Here is a 16,379-nt window from a genome sequence, read left to right as displayed (position 1 = left end):
GCGGTTCAATTTATATTCTATTTTGCAAACTAGGTGGTGTGATGTAAGCATGCATCTGCAATCAGTAGACGATAAGCATGTAACAAATCTGTCTTTAAATCAGTGTGTTTAATGCAAGAATGAAATTCATAAGCATTATCTTAGGACTTAAAGAATCGCCACTTACCTAAACTCGTGCACATTTAGCAAGTCATCTAGTTTATCGTTAAAATTGCCAATAATTTTACTGATCCAATATTGCTACAAATAGCTAGTAACTTGGTACAAAATTCTGTCATTTTATTATTTTTAGGAACAAAATCATAATTCATGTACATACATTGGTTTTGTAAAGTAAAGATCCAGATAAGTATTTCCTATTGCTAAGGCAAAACCTATTTCAGACACTTGATTACGTACATTAATTAAGGAATCATTAATATTTTGAAGAGACATACAATTTTATATTGGTGCTTAGCGATATAGGCAGAAAATTCATAACACTCCATCCATAGACAAAAGTAATAATAATTTTACCATAAGCTCCTTCAAACATTAGTGAGGCATGGTTCATTCCAAACAGCTACCAAATCGATGCCTTGAGAATTCAAAGTGGATGTGATGTAGTGACATTTTGTTCTAGTCCCCTAGCACTTTTCCAGCCTGGTGCTACCAAGATATATATATATATACGGAGTGGTATTTTTAGAGGTTGAGGAAGAATTTATCTCTCAGGATTCTTTCGGTTTTTTGTTTTAAGTTATCTTTGTGCACAGATAGGCTAATTGGGAGGACTGGACCTACAGTTTAAAGTGGGACCTGAATCAGTATGTCTCTCCATCGGGTATGAAATTGTGAATTATCTCGTTGGAAACTTTTAAAAAATCACAGTGGATTGGAGGAGGAGGAAGAGAGAGAGAGAGAGAGGCAGATTGAGAGAGAAATAGATTGATTGTAATTAAGTGGTCCTGGGTTCAATACCCAGTGGAGGCATGTAGAAGTTCAGATCCCACTTTAAACTCTAGGTCCAGTCCCTATTAGCCCATCTGTGCATAAAGTGGACTTAAGACAAAAACTAAAACAAAGAATACTTACACACACTCAATAAGAACTTCCTTGGCTAGTTCCGTACAGAAATAAAACACGATTCGATTTGTATAGTAGTGTCAGATGGAGAAAGTTATTGGGAACTAGAACGAAATGTTCCAAATAAGATTTGTCATATCATTGTGAAGATATAATCTGTTTATTATTTTCCACACAAGTAACCCAACCAAATGGGGTTACCCCTGCACTCTTCCTGTGAAAAGTGATTCCATAAGTGATATTGAAATTCTAGGGAAGAGGAGACGAAGGCATCCCACCAGTCTGCCCTGGAGGCCCTGCAGAGGAAGGTGGAGGAAGGGGAGGCAGTGAGGGCTCAGCAGCAGAAGGAGATGGAGAAACTACAGGCTGAGGTAAGCCCTTTCTTCTTTATTTGCTCACAAGAGAAATGAAACACTTAACTTTTGTTGCTAAGGAAAGTCAAGGAGCAGCAATGCTTTAAGGTTGACTAAATGTTTCAAAATTATGTTTGTGAAATAAAATTAAAATTTTATTTGCGACATCTGAAAACCCTGTGAACTACCGTCAGTCAAAGGTGTGATGTATATATTCTTAACATTGTGGTTACACATAAGAGGTTTTAAGAATGTTGTAGAGCAAAGTGCATGAACATTGGAATAATATGCCTCCTATGAATACTGTTCCAATATTAACAACTATTTGAAATAATCCAAATTTGCTGTACTGTCCAAGTTCAATATTGGCATAAAAAAATATTACTGCATTATTATTATTTGAATATTTAATCAAATTTGAAATTTTAATTCAGAACGTTTAACCTTTTTTTTCTTATTTGTCATAAATATGTGGCTGTAGATATTGTAATGTAAGTAATAAATATTAGGGATGTGGGGTACTCTATTATTGTTGGTCAGCATAGGCACATTGGTGCATCGGCTTATTGCTAAGATTGTACTGATCTGATATTTCTATAAATATAAAAATTCTACCATACGTAAACACATAATTCTTAAACTATCTTATCGTAAAACACATTTACAAACAAGAGTTTGTAAGTATCTCAATGTGCAGTTTCCCTTTGTAGGTGAAACTCATTACAGTCACCCAGTTGCTTATGTTAATTAAGGAGGCTAATGCAGTTTTATTTGTTATGTTTCATGAATAAAATATGTTATCATTTTTTCATGGTTTTCAAGGAACATTTGCAATTTTATATCTGATCGGCGGAGTATTATGTAATTAAGTGGTCCTGGGTTCAATACCCAGTTAAATTTTGCATTGGTATGTATCAATATCGGCAAAAGTTTTTAATTGATTCATCCCTCATATTGATTTGATGTACTGAGTTCTTTTCTGAATACTCTCAGATTGTAAAGCTGAAAGCGGAGAAGGCAGAAGCGAGCCAGTACAAGAGCATCCTGGATGGCCTGGAGAGAGAGAAGAAGCAGCTGGAGACGAAGGTTGTCGAGCTTCAAGTCGCAGTCGCACAGTCTCAGTCAAATGCTAATGTAGAAGGTAGGTTACAGCTGATGCATAGGGCTTGGAAGTGGATCACGTAAAGAGTTACAAAATAAATTGCTTATAAAATTACAGAGGAACCCTAATTGTACTCTCCCACATTATACATTTAGTCTTCATGGTTCCAACAGAGCACAATTCTTTAAACTTTTCCCAAATATTACATATTCTCACATTTTTAAGTTTCTTTTGACGGAGAGAAACGCAAAGTTGAGGTTCCATTGCACTTTAGATATTACGGTGGAACCTCAAGATTACACTTTTCAGGGAACCCAGGAGACGAGAGAGAAAATTGCGGGGAACTATAAAACCCATATTGCCGTATTGGAATTGAAAGTGTAGAATCCAGAAACATGAAATCTGGCTTCTACTTGAACTGAAGTAAAATATTGATTTTCAGTTGTAGAATTTTGGAAGAAACAGGTATAACTACAGTGCACAAAACCACTTCGACAGTACAAACAGCAGTTAGGAAGTAGAGTGTAATTATCCTGGGAGTTTTGCAAAATTAAAGTTTCCATTTATTTTGCACCAAGTTTGTGTGGAAAAACTATTTTGTGATTTTAATTTTAATATTCTGCTGTAATTCTTGAATATTTTGAAGCAATACTGCTGTAAATTGACATACAAATTGGAGTCGAAAAATGACCCGCTAATGTTGATCAGTATTTTGAACAACTTTCAATTGCTACAATTCTCAAGCATTGGTATATGTGGGAATGTGTAAGAGTATCGGCATCAGAAGTGGTATTAATTCAAAGTTGTGTCAATTCAGCCCTAATTCTAAACAGATGTTGTAATTTTTGATATCGTAGACAGTTGTCCAAAAGCAGAGGAAATTTTGAAATAGTCTTTGCTAACTTAGGTCAAAGGTGCTGTGGAACCATAAGTAGGAAATAAAAGTTCCATGTTTTTGAGATGAAATCATAATATCCTACATCAGAGGAGTGAATTGCTCATTTCCTGTTGCAGACTCGACGTACAGCAAGCTTGTGGAGGATAAGGAGATGGCGCAAGGACAGATCGACTTCCTCAACTCCGTAATCGTGGACATGCAGAGGAAAAACGATGACTTGAAAGCTCGCATCGACATCCTCGAGACAGGAATCACAAACGTGGAACTTGAGGATCACAACATGTAAGTAATACCATTAAATCAACCATCGCATTTGCACATTTCATTACTAAATAATGTTATTTTCTTCAATAAGATAAATTTTCTTATGGGCCAAGCATGCTGTGTGATTGACTCATGTTCTCACTACTGACAGTTCCGGTCCGGTCTGGGCACGGGTGTTTTGTCAGTTTTATCTAATCATCATCATGATTAACCCACAGAGGCAGAAAAGGGATGTAAAACGAGAAAGATGCAAAAATGAGGTGCCAAGCCTAACATATTTCTGAATATCCATTGATTGTGATTGATTGCACGATTACATATGTTAAGGATACCTTTTTTGTGCTTAAAATTGAGAAATTTCCTTTACCTTATGAAATGTATCTGCAAATATAATTAATTGCATGTAGCCACTATGTGTACATGTTTGGGAAATATTTTATTACCTGTATTCTCCAGGGCACAAGACCAATGTAAAATAAAATCGTATTACATCAGAAATGCATGCAGGTGAAAGTTTTCTGGCTTATGATGAATGCACCTGTGTGTAGCACACTTTCTCCTAAAATCAAATCTGTTTCTTCCAGGAATGGCATAAAGCCCTGCATGGTGGCCCCTCGCCTTTTCTGTGATATCTGCGATGTGTTTGACCTCCACGACACGGAAGATTGCCCGAGGCAAGCGATGGACGAGTCGGAGAATGAATCGAAGCATCATGGGGAGAGGGGTCAGGAGAGGCCATACTGCGAGATCTGTGAAAGTAAGTGTCCACCTTTAAGAGTGTCTCTTGAACCTTAGTTTAGTTGTTTTGCTACGAGGGTTGCTATTTATGTATCCGGAATAACAAACAAAAAAATATATATATAATTGAAAATGAATTATTTTCCTGTAGTTTACGGTTATTACAAGCATAAGAAAACAGTTTTTCTTTGTGACGTTTCAGGAGAACACACGCTCCTTTCATCAGACATTTATTTTCATTTTGACTAAAGATACAGTTATAACAATGGTTAGTAATTTTTTAAACAAAAAGAATCTGTTATATAATGGATGTTGTCAATGTTACATTGTTGTAATATAGCAACTTAACTGTGAAAAAATAGTCTGTTTTATTTTTATTTCAGATTTTTTAAAATTATGAATCCAAAATATCATCAGGTAATTCAAATTCATCATTGTTTTCACAAAGTCTCTTGATGTTTTCTGTTACATTAAATTTTAAAGATGGTGGCTTACTCCATTTGTGAAAGAGAAAACTCCATACTGGATCTATGTTACCATATTCATTATTTAATTTATTCCAGTGTTCTTCTGCAATGAACGAAGCTTCCCAGACATTCAACTCTGTGTTTCCCGTTAATCTTTTTAAAACCCTTCTCTTTTTAATCAAATGCTTCTCTTCGATGATATGAGTTGACAAACCTGTTCTTGGGTTTAGATTTATAATGTCCAAATCGTGTTCGTGCCATCTTATTGCCATTTTCCTTGCTGTTTGTCCCACATAATCTTTTGAACATGAACAACTTATATTATATATTCCTGTGGTTTCCACATCTGGTAGAGAGTTTCTCATTTTGAATTCATTAAATGTACATTCCAAACTTCTTGGTGATTTAAAAACAATTTTGAAATTAAAACTTCTAAAAATTTTTGCAATTTTATGTGAGAATCCCTTGTGGAATGGGATGCACACAAATTTCTTTTCAACAGATTTTTCATCTTTGTCTGTATTTCTCTTTTCCGTTAGTTTTCTTGCAACTTGTTTTTTGATTTGGTTTATTCTGTTAGTGTGAAAGCCATTTTCTTTTGCTATATTAAAGAGCCTTTCTTCTTCATTTTTGATATCCTCATTATTAGAACATAGTCTTTGTGCTCTCAGGAAAAAATTTAAAAATATGTTATCCATTGTTATACGCGAATGTTCTGATTTGGCATGGATGTATTTTTCCCCCGCTAATTTTTTCCTATGGACTGATGTTTGAATTGTTGAGTCAGTTGTCTTAATTTGCAGATCAAGGAAAGAAATTACATTGTTATTCATGGGTTCGCAAGTGAATTTTATCCGAGGATGTGATTCATTTAACAATTTAAATACGTCCATGATGGTGTTCTCATTTTTAGCAATAATTAGCACATCATCTACATACCTGATGTAGAGTTTGATATCCGCACCTATCACATTAACAATTGGAGATTCTATGTAATGAAGGAAAATGCTGGAGATGATTCCGGATACTGGGTTTCCCATTGATAGACCATTACTTTGCTGATAGATTTTGCCATCAAATAAAAAGTAATTGTAATTTGCACATACAGTAAACCATCGAACCATTTCCCATGATTCTACTGGGTTAACCTTCATCTCAATAAGCCATCTGTGTAATGCATCTGTGGCACCTTCTATTGGGACACTAGGATATAAATTTTCAACATCAAAACTTGCAATACGATACTCATTATTCCAAACAATATTTTTTAGTTTCTGTTTCACTTCATATGCATTTTTAACATTCTTATGCTTGTAATAACCGTAAACTACAGGAAAATAATTCTATAATGCAAGCAATGCGTACATACAAGAAAAACTATAATTGAAAATGGTTTTATTGTTTTTCAAAATATTCTCCATGATGATTGATGCACTTTTGCATACGTTTGAACCAATTCTCATAGCACTTTGTCCATTCAGATTGAGGTATCTCGAAAACATGCATTTTGAACGCATCAATCGCTTCTTTTGGCATCGAAAATCGTTGACCACGTAGCTTATTCTTCACGTACGGGAACAAAAAGAAATCATTGGGTGCTAACTCAGGGCTATACGGCAGATGACCCATCAATTCAATGTTTTCACCGGTCAAATACTGAATTGTTTGCACTGATGTGTGACAACTCGCATTTTCATGGTGAAGAATGATCCTGCGTCGCTGGTTGTTTTTCTGATTTCCCCAAAGACTTCTGGCAAACAAATGGTTGTGTACCGTTCAGAATTGACGGTTCTACGATTCTCTAGTGGCACTGTAGCCTCATGTCCATTATTCCCAAAAGAAACGGGCGACCATTTGCTTCGAAGTGCTTCTAGCACGAACAACTTTAATTGGGTTTGGCTCATCTTGGAACACCCACGACAGCTGTTTGCTTTCGGGCTCATATGCATAGATATAAGATTCGTCACCTGTGTAGATCTTATACACGGCTTTTGAAGCACCATGATTGTATTTTGTGAGTATTTGTTTGCACCAATCGACACGAGCCTTTTTTTGAATGATTGTGAAATTATGCTGGATCCAACACGAACAAATCTTCTTCACGGCTAAATGTTCATGCAATATCTTATGTATGCTAGTCATACTAATGCCCAGGGATGCCTCAATCTCACGATATGTCACATGACGATCTTGCATTATCAGTTCTCGCACAGCATCAATGTTTTCTGGCAAACAACCGATTTTGGACGGCCTTCTTTAGATTCGTCCGTGAGTGAACGACGGCCACGATTGAATTCACTAAACCAGTGATATACAGTGCTCTTAGATGGTGCTTCATCGCCAGAAGTCGAAGTGAGTTGATTAATGCACTGTTGTTGAGATAATCTACGTCGAAAGTCTTAGAAAATCTTTGCTCGAAAATTTTCTCGAGTTAATTCCATTGTTGGCCTCCGATGAAATTTTCAAGTCCCTGTAACAAACAAAAGTAGCATCCGTAAGCACAACGTTCTGGGTACTTATACCATAGAAATGTCCAACTTTACGATGGATATATTAGATGTTACCTATCAACATCAGTGTTGCCAGTTCCGGATACATAAATAGCAACCCTCGTATTTGTATTGGCAACAGCGAGGCTTGCAGAGGGTGTACAAAAATCCATGCTAAAATTGCTTTACAACCTCTACCCAACTGTAGGAAAATATTCATTAAGGACGAACGTCTTTGAGGGGTAAAAGAGAAGGAGCAGAAAACTCAAGTCTCCCCCGAAGCCAAATAGTCTCGAGTTTGTTCCCCAGCATGAGCCCAAAATTTGTCTTGACCTAGCATTGGGGGAGCTACTTGAATTAATTAACCAATCTCTGGTCTAGAACTTTCTAGCTTTAGCTAGAAAACTCGATGTGATGATCATGGCAGAAAAACCTGAAAAAAACAATTCAATTCACAATGTGGAAACACGAAACTACTTATGCAACACAGTGATGATTCTTCTTTTATTATGATGAGAATGACAATATTACTGGAAAGTGAATGATGGTCTAATATTATCAAATGAAACTACTGGTGTCACACTTCACTTACAAGTCTTGTTATATGAGTTTATAATCTTTTGCTGTCTTGGGTTTGCAGCAACAAATGTAGATGGACTGTACTTGGCTTATTGACGATCTGGAAATGTGAATGTTAAGAAGTTTTGTATTATACACAAATACTAATAGTAATAAAATGGTTAACATGAGCATGATGGAACGTTAATGGAGTTTTTATCTTGGTTTATTTAAATATCAAGGGTTTTTTTGTAGAACCTTCGTGACAAGGATAAAAGTTTGTAAAATTTCTTCAAGCATTCACAGGTCTCCTGGGAGGGCACGACAGCCCCCTGGAGTAAGAATCACCTCTCTAAGCTGATTGTAGTATTTATTGACTGACACTTTTGCTTGTGGTATCTTTCAGTGTTTGGCCACACAACAGCAGACTGTGATGACGGGGAAACATTTTGAGTCAGGCTCCAACACTAGAAGTCTAAAGACACGTTGTTAATTTTAAAAGAAAAGGTCAATTATTTATTTTTATATTGTCTGTGTTAGAAAACGTGGCATTTTGCCATAATATTTTTCCTGTACAGATTTTTAAATTGTTAAGGTTACATGGCATAATGTATTATAAATGCTGCAATATGTACAGATGTCTTTTTATATTGTTGTTAGGAGCAATCAAAAGTTTTATAATGTGTTCAATGAACAATTGCTAACATGTTGAACTATAACAGGCACTTAAGCTGGCAGAACAATATTTTGGGCAGCCTTTTAAAGACAGGGCAGAAAAGGTGACGGCTGCAGAATGCACTTGGGTGGGTGGGACAATGAAGTGGTGAGTACAATAATGTAAACTTGGCATATTTTGTAGCATTTTTGCATGGTGAAGGAATTTCAGACTTAGATACAAAAGGTTCCATTAAGTGTGGGCATGTTCTTTGTAAGAGCAGGCTGTTCCAAGAGTCACAATCCATGATTCACACAAAATGCATAGACTTTGTTGTGTAATAGCTTCTTCTACTGATGGACACGCATGTAATGGAAATTTTAAAAAATAAGATGAAATTAAGACAATACGCACAAAGTGATAACTGATTTTATTATGTGGATAGATCAAACAATATTAGTACTTCAGTTTTGCATTCGTAGCCCTCCTGCTGGATGCCTGGAGCATTCCGAAAGTGATATAAAGCTCGTTTCACCAAATTCATGAGGCCTTTCAGTAGAATTGTGGGCTCCCACATAGCCAAATAGTTAGCAAGCATCGTCAGTAGGATCTCCATAATGTCGGTGTTGCAGGCAAAAGCTTATTGAGAAGAACAAGTTTCTCTGAACCAAAGTTGTGGTAAATGAAGCAATTGTATTGTTATATTTACTTCGAAAATAATGTATAAGTTCAGCTGAAACCTGAATCCTATCTTTATCCATCTTTAAGAGCAAACAAACCTCACATAACTTAAGTCAGTGGCCTCCTCGATAGAAAATTGCCTTGTATTCAAAGGATCCTGGGTGGGGTACCGTGCTATGGTTCAGATTAGGCATGTGTAGATTTGGATTTCTGATTTTAGGTTCAAGATTCGAACTTCAGTTCTGAGATTCGGATTTTGCACCTGGGATTGAAATTATACTGAATTCAGATTAAGATAATTATGGCTTCAGATATTTACCATTATGATTCAAATAACCCTTTCTAGTTCAGACCCCATGTAAACAAGACAATTTACGTCCACTTAACTATTTGCTGAACAAGCATACTTGTTCACAAGTTTTGTATGATACCACCATTCCTTCACATCCACAAAATACATGCCTAATCCTGCCTTATTCGCAGAATCAAGATTAGTAGATTACTGTGAAGATTAGCTATAAAGTGCATAAAAAAGTACCCAAGCGTTTGGGTAATATTCTGTGTGTTGTTTAGAAAACGGCAACACTGAACTTGTGTTCAAATATTTCTCTTGCTCTTTTTTACTCCGTGCATTGTAGCAAGGCAGGCAGCTTTTACAGTCTAGCAATTCCTTCACTGATGCAACGTTATAGCTTTAAGTGTTCTTTTATGATCTCAAGTGAGGTGCTCCAGTAAGGTATACTTAGGTAGGTGCATGTGGATCTAATACTTTGCATATTATGAAACAATAATACAAGCATTATGTTCTGTAATTCATGATTGTTAAAATATAGCATGCTATGTCAAGGGGAGAATTACAACACGGACAGCAGTTCTCATGGCTCTTTGATTTCATGCACCGGCAACAGCTTCGAACTAGCTGGGTCCTTCATCAGTACTGAAGAGTAAGCAGTTCCGCAGAATGTTTAGGAATTCTTCTCACACACACCACTCTCGATGTTGAAGACCAAGTTGATGTCACTTGTTGATTTGTTGATGGAATTTTGTACAGCTTCACAAGAGACTGGACCTTCCCCATTAACACTGACTGCAAAAGAACTGGAGTTTTAGTATTGTTGACGTTATAACACCATTAAGCCTTGTTTCCATGATTATGAAAAAATATAAATATGCTGACCAAGGCAGTAATTAATTTTATTAAAAACATAAACTAAACGTAACGTTTCAACCTTCTAGCAAGGTCTTCTTCAGACTCTGTATCAAGTACAAAAATAACAAGATACAAAAACAGGGCATTATATATGCACAAACATTACTCCCTCCAGACTATTAGAAAGTTGTTCTGGAACTTTCTAGCAGGTGGCTTTCCCTTGTCAGCTGTACTTTCACCTAAAAGGCTAAACATATTTACTTCTGTATATAATGTGGTTGCGCTTTATCCTTAATTTTTCTTCCTTCTTCTCTCCTCTTTCTCTCTTGTCCTTTCCACTCTTTCTAATACCTTCTTCCATTCTTTGTTTAACTTCAGTCCCCCATTCCAGTTCATTGTCTTCTTCACCTTTCTTCTCTATTTCCTTGGCTTCCTTCCATTTTCTCACTAGCATTCTCTTCTCCCTTCCTATCTGCTTAGCCTCATCCCACTCTATGTCATGTCCTGTTTCTCTCGTGTGTTTAAATATCGCATTTCTCTGTCTCTTAAGTTGTACATCACCCCTATGTTGTTTCAACCTGTCTTTCAGTCTCTTTTTCGTTTCACTCTGACATTCTTTACATTTCACTTCGTAGATAATCTCTTCCTCTTCCTCTTCTCTGTTTTCCTTTTTCTTGTTTGCATTCTTTGTTATTGCTAAGATGCTTCTCCCTCCCTTCCTGTAAGTTACGTTTAGTTTATGTTTTTAATAAAATAAATTACTGCCTTGGTCAGCATATTTATATTTTTTGTTGACATTGTTACTGTTTGATTGGTACTCATAGAAGTTGAGGCAGGAGCATGACTAGTATTTGGACCTGCAGATAGATCCAGTTCAATTAGAGTTGATGGTCTTATTAAGAGTTCCACTGCTATTGTCTAAGTTTGAAGAACTATTGGTGCGACTGGAATTACTGTCTACATTTATCTTTGCTGTAGATGTGCTATTCACATTTGAAGAGTCAGTCATGGGTTTGGGAAGATTCTTTAACTGTTGGGTTTTTATTATCTTTTGCAAGTCTTCTGGGAGATTAGAAATGCTTTTCCAAAATTATCACGTGCGGCATTGGAATAATTTTCCAAAAACCTGGTTGAGAAACTACACTAGAGAAGGGGAGATATGGTCTTTCGCTATCTGTCTGAAACATGCTGCCTTGTCTCCCGATATATTCATAGACGTGCTTTCACATGCTAGGTAAGAGCGCACAGTGATTTCTACCTTGCATTTGTTTCAACTTGTTTTTCACCAGGAGCAACAAGAGTTTTTGAATGTTTGTCAATTGTTTTTCAATTTCCAAGAAGAACAATTCACTGTTCTTATTGTCTTGAATGGAATTTAAAAGTTCATCACAGCTGAAGATTATCGAGAGTGGTGTGTGTGAGAAGAGAAGATTCCTAGGAACAAACTTGGGGAGGTGCTAGTGTGAGAGAGGAATTCTGAAATGCTCTGTGGGACTACTTACTCTTCAGTGCTGATGGAACTTCCTTAAGGAACCCGCTAGTTCGAAGCAGCTGCAAGTGCATGAAATCAAAGAGCCTTGACAGCATCTGCTGCCCGTGTTATAATTTTTCCCTTGACATACCTCATAGTACATGCAGTGAAAGTTTTTCAGTAAAAATAATAACTGAAAAGTTGTGTTACTTGGCATAATAAGTGGTTTTGCATCGTTTCACTGGCCCCAGTTCACAAGTAAAGAATATAGTTTATGTATTGTGTATTATACAGCATAATATATCTTGGGCATCGTTGGCTTGCTGCTTTTCGTGTGAAGTTTTGCTATGTGAATATCACTACCATGGGCATAGAGTGATAGATGAGGGTAACACCATACTCTGCTCAATCAATTGCAAGAAAAAGCCTGTAAATGTCACCGGTGTATAATAGGTTGAACTAATGCTATGATCAGGCCTGCATTTATACATGTCAATCGCAAATATAATAGTGGGCAAATATCCATCATTTTTTATTCTACTTCCTGTGTTGTTTTGAAACATGGAATTCTGTTGATGTGAAGCAGATGTTGGGCCTCCCCGATGGCATAGTTGGTAATGTTGTCGCCTTATAATCAAGGGGTCCCGGGTTTGATACTTAGTTGAGGCACACTGTTTCTCACTTTAAACTGTAGGTCCAGTCCCAATTAGTCTGTATGTGCATAAAGCAGACTCAAAACAACAACAATAATTTGTGAAGCAGATGTTATCCTCCGCTTATTGACATTTTTATTTCAATTAATGACTATCACATTGCGTAAAACAGACTGACTGAAAATGGTGATGGCCTGCTATTTCTTTTGCTTTTGTGTGTACACATAAGATTTATGTCCTAGTTGCAATTTCCTTAGGTTAGGTTAATAATATGAAAATCACAATTAGTACAAAACTCATTTAAACATCTGCTTTAATACATTGTACAAGTGACTTTTCTAAATAATGTTGTAACATTGGCTCCAGTAACAATTTCTCATAACTATTTTTTGCACTGCTGTGCACTACTTGGCTGTGTTGTAATACAAAGCTGAATTTCAGCATTAAAAAAATAAGAACTTTTATATTACTATTTTAGTAAATATATGTAATACAAATATAATATAATTAAAAATAACCTAACTTAAAACTAAAATTTGCAGTGCTCTTGTGAATTAACACAAATCTGTTGGTCACTAAACTGGAACGAATTTGTTTTGGAAGAGCCAATTTTAAGATAAACTGAAAAATAACTTCGGAAAAGTGATTCCATCCATGTATAAAAGAAACCAGATTCTCTCACTTTACAAAAATGGAATGTTTTTCAAGTTCAGCTTAAAACAAGACAGGGAATATATTCTCCATCCAAACTGCAGAAGCAGGTGTATTACTTTTGTAACGTTTGATAAAAGGTTTCGAAAATAAATGCTGGCTCCTCTTCTAACAAATTCTCATGTACTTATCACCTGGTTGTTTCGGAGCACCTCAAAACTGTTGTGGCAATTGACAACAGACATGGATGGAAATATCCTGAGACTTAAAGTGTCCTGATTCACCAGGTGTAATGGTGAGTAACCTTTAAAGAAGGTTAATTCTTGTGCATTCTGCAATCACTAGATGTTCATGCACTTTTGTGTTTCTTTGTTGTAAGCCAGCATTGATAGAATGAGCAGAATAAGTAAAATGAGACGTCCCTTCAATGGTTTGTTATAATCATTTAAAAGTATTATGCAAGATTTATTAAATGTGTTGAGTTGTTCCAAGAATGTAAACAAGATGGTTCCTTTTTTTTTTGTGGATTTGATGTTGCGGAACAGCTGTGTAGGCATGGTTAAATGTATGTAGAAGTAATAAGTTTACTCTTCCTGTTGAGATAATTATGCTAATTTTGTTATTAGTGAAACACACTAATCTACTAAATTAATTCAGTTTGTTGCTACTGAAACCTGAATTTGTTGCATTAACTACTGAGAAAGCTTAGTGCAAATGTTTGTCTTTCCTAAGACTTGAAGCGTAGGAAAGTTTGTTTGTCAATAGAGACTCTAAATGTAGTGTTTTTGATGTAGAAGTCTAAAGAGGAGTGTATATAAAAAAGGAAGGAATGTTTATGTCTACATGTTTGAATTTTATGGCAATGCCATTTGTTTAATCATGTCCGAGAGCTTTGTATATGGCAATGGTGGTGATATTTTTCTTTTCCATTTTTCACGTGTTGAAAATTCAAATTCAGTGGTCCATGCTACTTAATAAAAGTACTCCGATAATTTATCAAAATGTTCTTGAAATTCAGCCACAAAAGATTACTGTCTCTGCACAGATACACTTGTTCCAACTGCCTGGCATGCCAGAAGCAATCCACTCACTGTGGCATCTTCTATTATTGAGCTCCATCTTGAGAGTAGTGAACAGCCAAAAGTTTGAAGATGCAAGATCTGGCAAGTAAGATGGCTGACTGCAACCTAAGTGGGATGATTTCCTCTATCAGAAACTTGATGCAGCTTATCGGTTTAAATAGACATTCCACCACAAGTGTGGGGCAGGATTTGACAGCCCCCCCCTCTCTCTCTAAAATGAGGCATATTAAACCCACTTGTCACGATGTAAGCATTGTTTACGCCATATCAGCCTACCAGAGTTTTGCTTGAAAATATATTTTTCACTAATGAGATAATTGGAACCTATAAAACATAATTTTATAAGGAACACTTTTCATACTTAAAATTCATCCCACAATTGTTATACTCTTTGTTAACAATTAAAAGACAGGGTTGTAGAAATATTTGTTTAAAAGGCTGTGGATTTAAGCATAAAATATACATCTTTACAGTCAACTAAAAAAAAAACAATTCGAGGAGAAGATTGTTGTGTACCAGACCCATAGTTCTTTCATGAGGGAAGAATCTCAGTTCAACTAGTGTGTGCCATTGAGCTTCTATTTTCACCACGTTTTCCCCTTGACATGGAAAATTCAGTTGGTTTTTGTGCTGTTCTAGTATAGTAAGAGAAGAGGTGGAAACAAATGCTTGTACATAAAAAGGTTACTATTGTCTGTTGTATTTATTTGTAAGCAATGACTGTAATGAAAGGTGGCATGAAGATTCCTGAAATCATAGTAATTTAAGTAATAAATTTCTAGCAATATTGTTGGACTCTTGAATTACTTTTTTCCAGCTTCTAGTAATCAAGTTGCTGTACAAGGTGTGACACAAAAAAAACAAAAAACGGATTGATTGCATAAGTGAAAAACAAAAAGGATTTGGCAACAACAGTTTTGGTGACGTCATGCGACACCCCTAGTCTATCTGTGCTGCAAGTTTCGACTCACCCGATCTTGCCAGTTGGGAGTATTGCATCATTGAGTGAACACCTGCAACCGTGTTCTGCCGAAAAAATGTCTACAATACATACACAGTGCGGCAATTTGAAATCGAGACTGGTGCTGTAAAAATGAACACGTCTTCATAGAAAGTTACTTACCTTGGATCATTCAAAGTAGGACCCTTCTGCATCTACACATCGTAGCGCAATGCCTACCAGTGCATGAAAGGATTGCTGGAATTTGTTTTGTGTAACGCTGTTTAAAATCCATGTCGTAGCCTTCTTGATTGTTGGTACATCATAAAAGTAGGAATCTTTCAGCACATATTTTGGTTTAGGAAATAAAAAAACTATTCACACAGAGCCAGATCCGGTGAGTAGGCAGGGTGTGACAACACGGAGTCGATTTAGGGTCGAAAAGTTCTTCGCAATCACAGTCTTGTGACTTGGGGCACAGTCATGAAGCAGACGCCAGCTGCCATCATCCTGATACTTGGACCTTACACGTGTTATTCCTTGCATCAAATGTTTCGGTACCTCAAGATAAAATGCAGCAGTAACAGTCTGTCTGAAATTTCAGTCTTCAGTAATGATCGTCCTCACTTTCTCAACCAATTTTGGTCTTCTCACCGTCCCGCTACACCTGGATTCTCGTCGTGTTCAATTGGCTCCCGTCCTTCACTGACATGCCTGAGCCATTCAAATACACGCGTACTGGATAAACAATTGTCCCTATAGACTTGCTACAACATGTGAAACGTTTCCGCACAGTTTTACCCAAGAGTGCACAAAACTTGATGTTTGCTCTTTGTTCCATGTTGAAATCACGACTCGCTTTCACTACATGTGCCCACATTCAAACAATGCCACAAGCAGCAATGTCGCTCAAGGTCAAAGAGTTCTGCGTCGATTGTTTGTGAGATACCTGTTACTAGTTCACATCACAGAATGCTTACACAGTGGCACCACCTACCGAGAAATCAGTCTAGATTTCAAATTGCCGCACTGTGTATGTAACATATCCAGTTCCATGTTTCTGCCTTAAAGAAGACCTTCAGATATTCATACTCCATAACACAGGCCTTGCATTGATTGGTTACATAGTCTGTCCATAGTACGTAGATCTACATAAATCTAC

The 16,379-nt window shown here is 36.5% G+C and overlaps 1 protein-coding gene across 9 annotated transcripts in view; it reads left to right on the top strand.

Moving 5' to 3' along the window:
- LOC145988548 (uncharacterized) overlaps window positions 1-8,568 on the top strand; it is a 133,440-nt gene extending 124,872 nt beyond the window's left edge. For all 9 annotated transcript variants that reach the window (XM_083123478.1, XM_083123477.1, XM_083123474.1 and 6 more), the window contains 5 exons: window positions 1,319-1,436; window positions 2,412-2,559; window positions 3,535-3,700; window positions 4,267-4,439; window positions 8,341-8,568. In XM_083123478.1, the coding sequence (XP_082979604.1) occupies window positions 1,319-1,436; window positions 2,412-2,559; window positions 3,535-3,700; window positions 4,267-4,439; window positions 8,341-8,387 (652 nt within the window). In that variant the 3' untranslated portion in view covers window positions 8,388-8,568. The remainder of the gene's footprint in view (window positions 1-1,318; window positions 1,437-2,411; window positions 2,560-3,534; window positions 3,701-4,266; window positions 4,440-8,340) is intronic.
- Window positions 8,569-16,379: the final 7,811 nt, after the last annotated feature.

This window comes from Lepisma saccharinum, chromosome 6 (assembly GCF_977018435.1).
Source record: "Lepisma saccharinum chromosome 6, izLepSacc3.1, whole genome shotgun sequence".
In the NCBI taxonomy this organism is placed as follows: Eukaryota; Metazoa; Arthropoda; class Insecta; order Zygentoma; family Lepismatidae; genus Lepisma; species Lepisma saccharinum.
The sequence above is the reverse complement of the archived record's forward strand: the minus strand, read 5'-3'. Positions and strand labels throughout refer to the sequence as shown.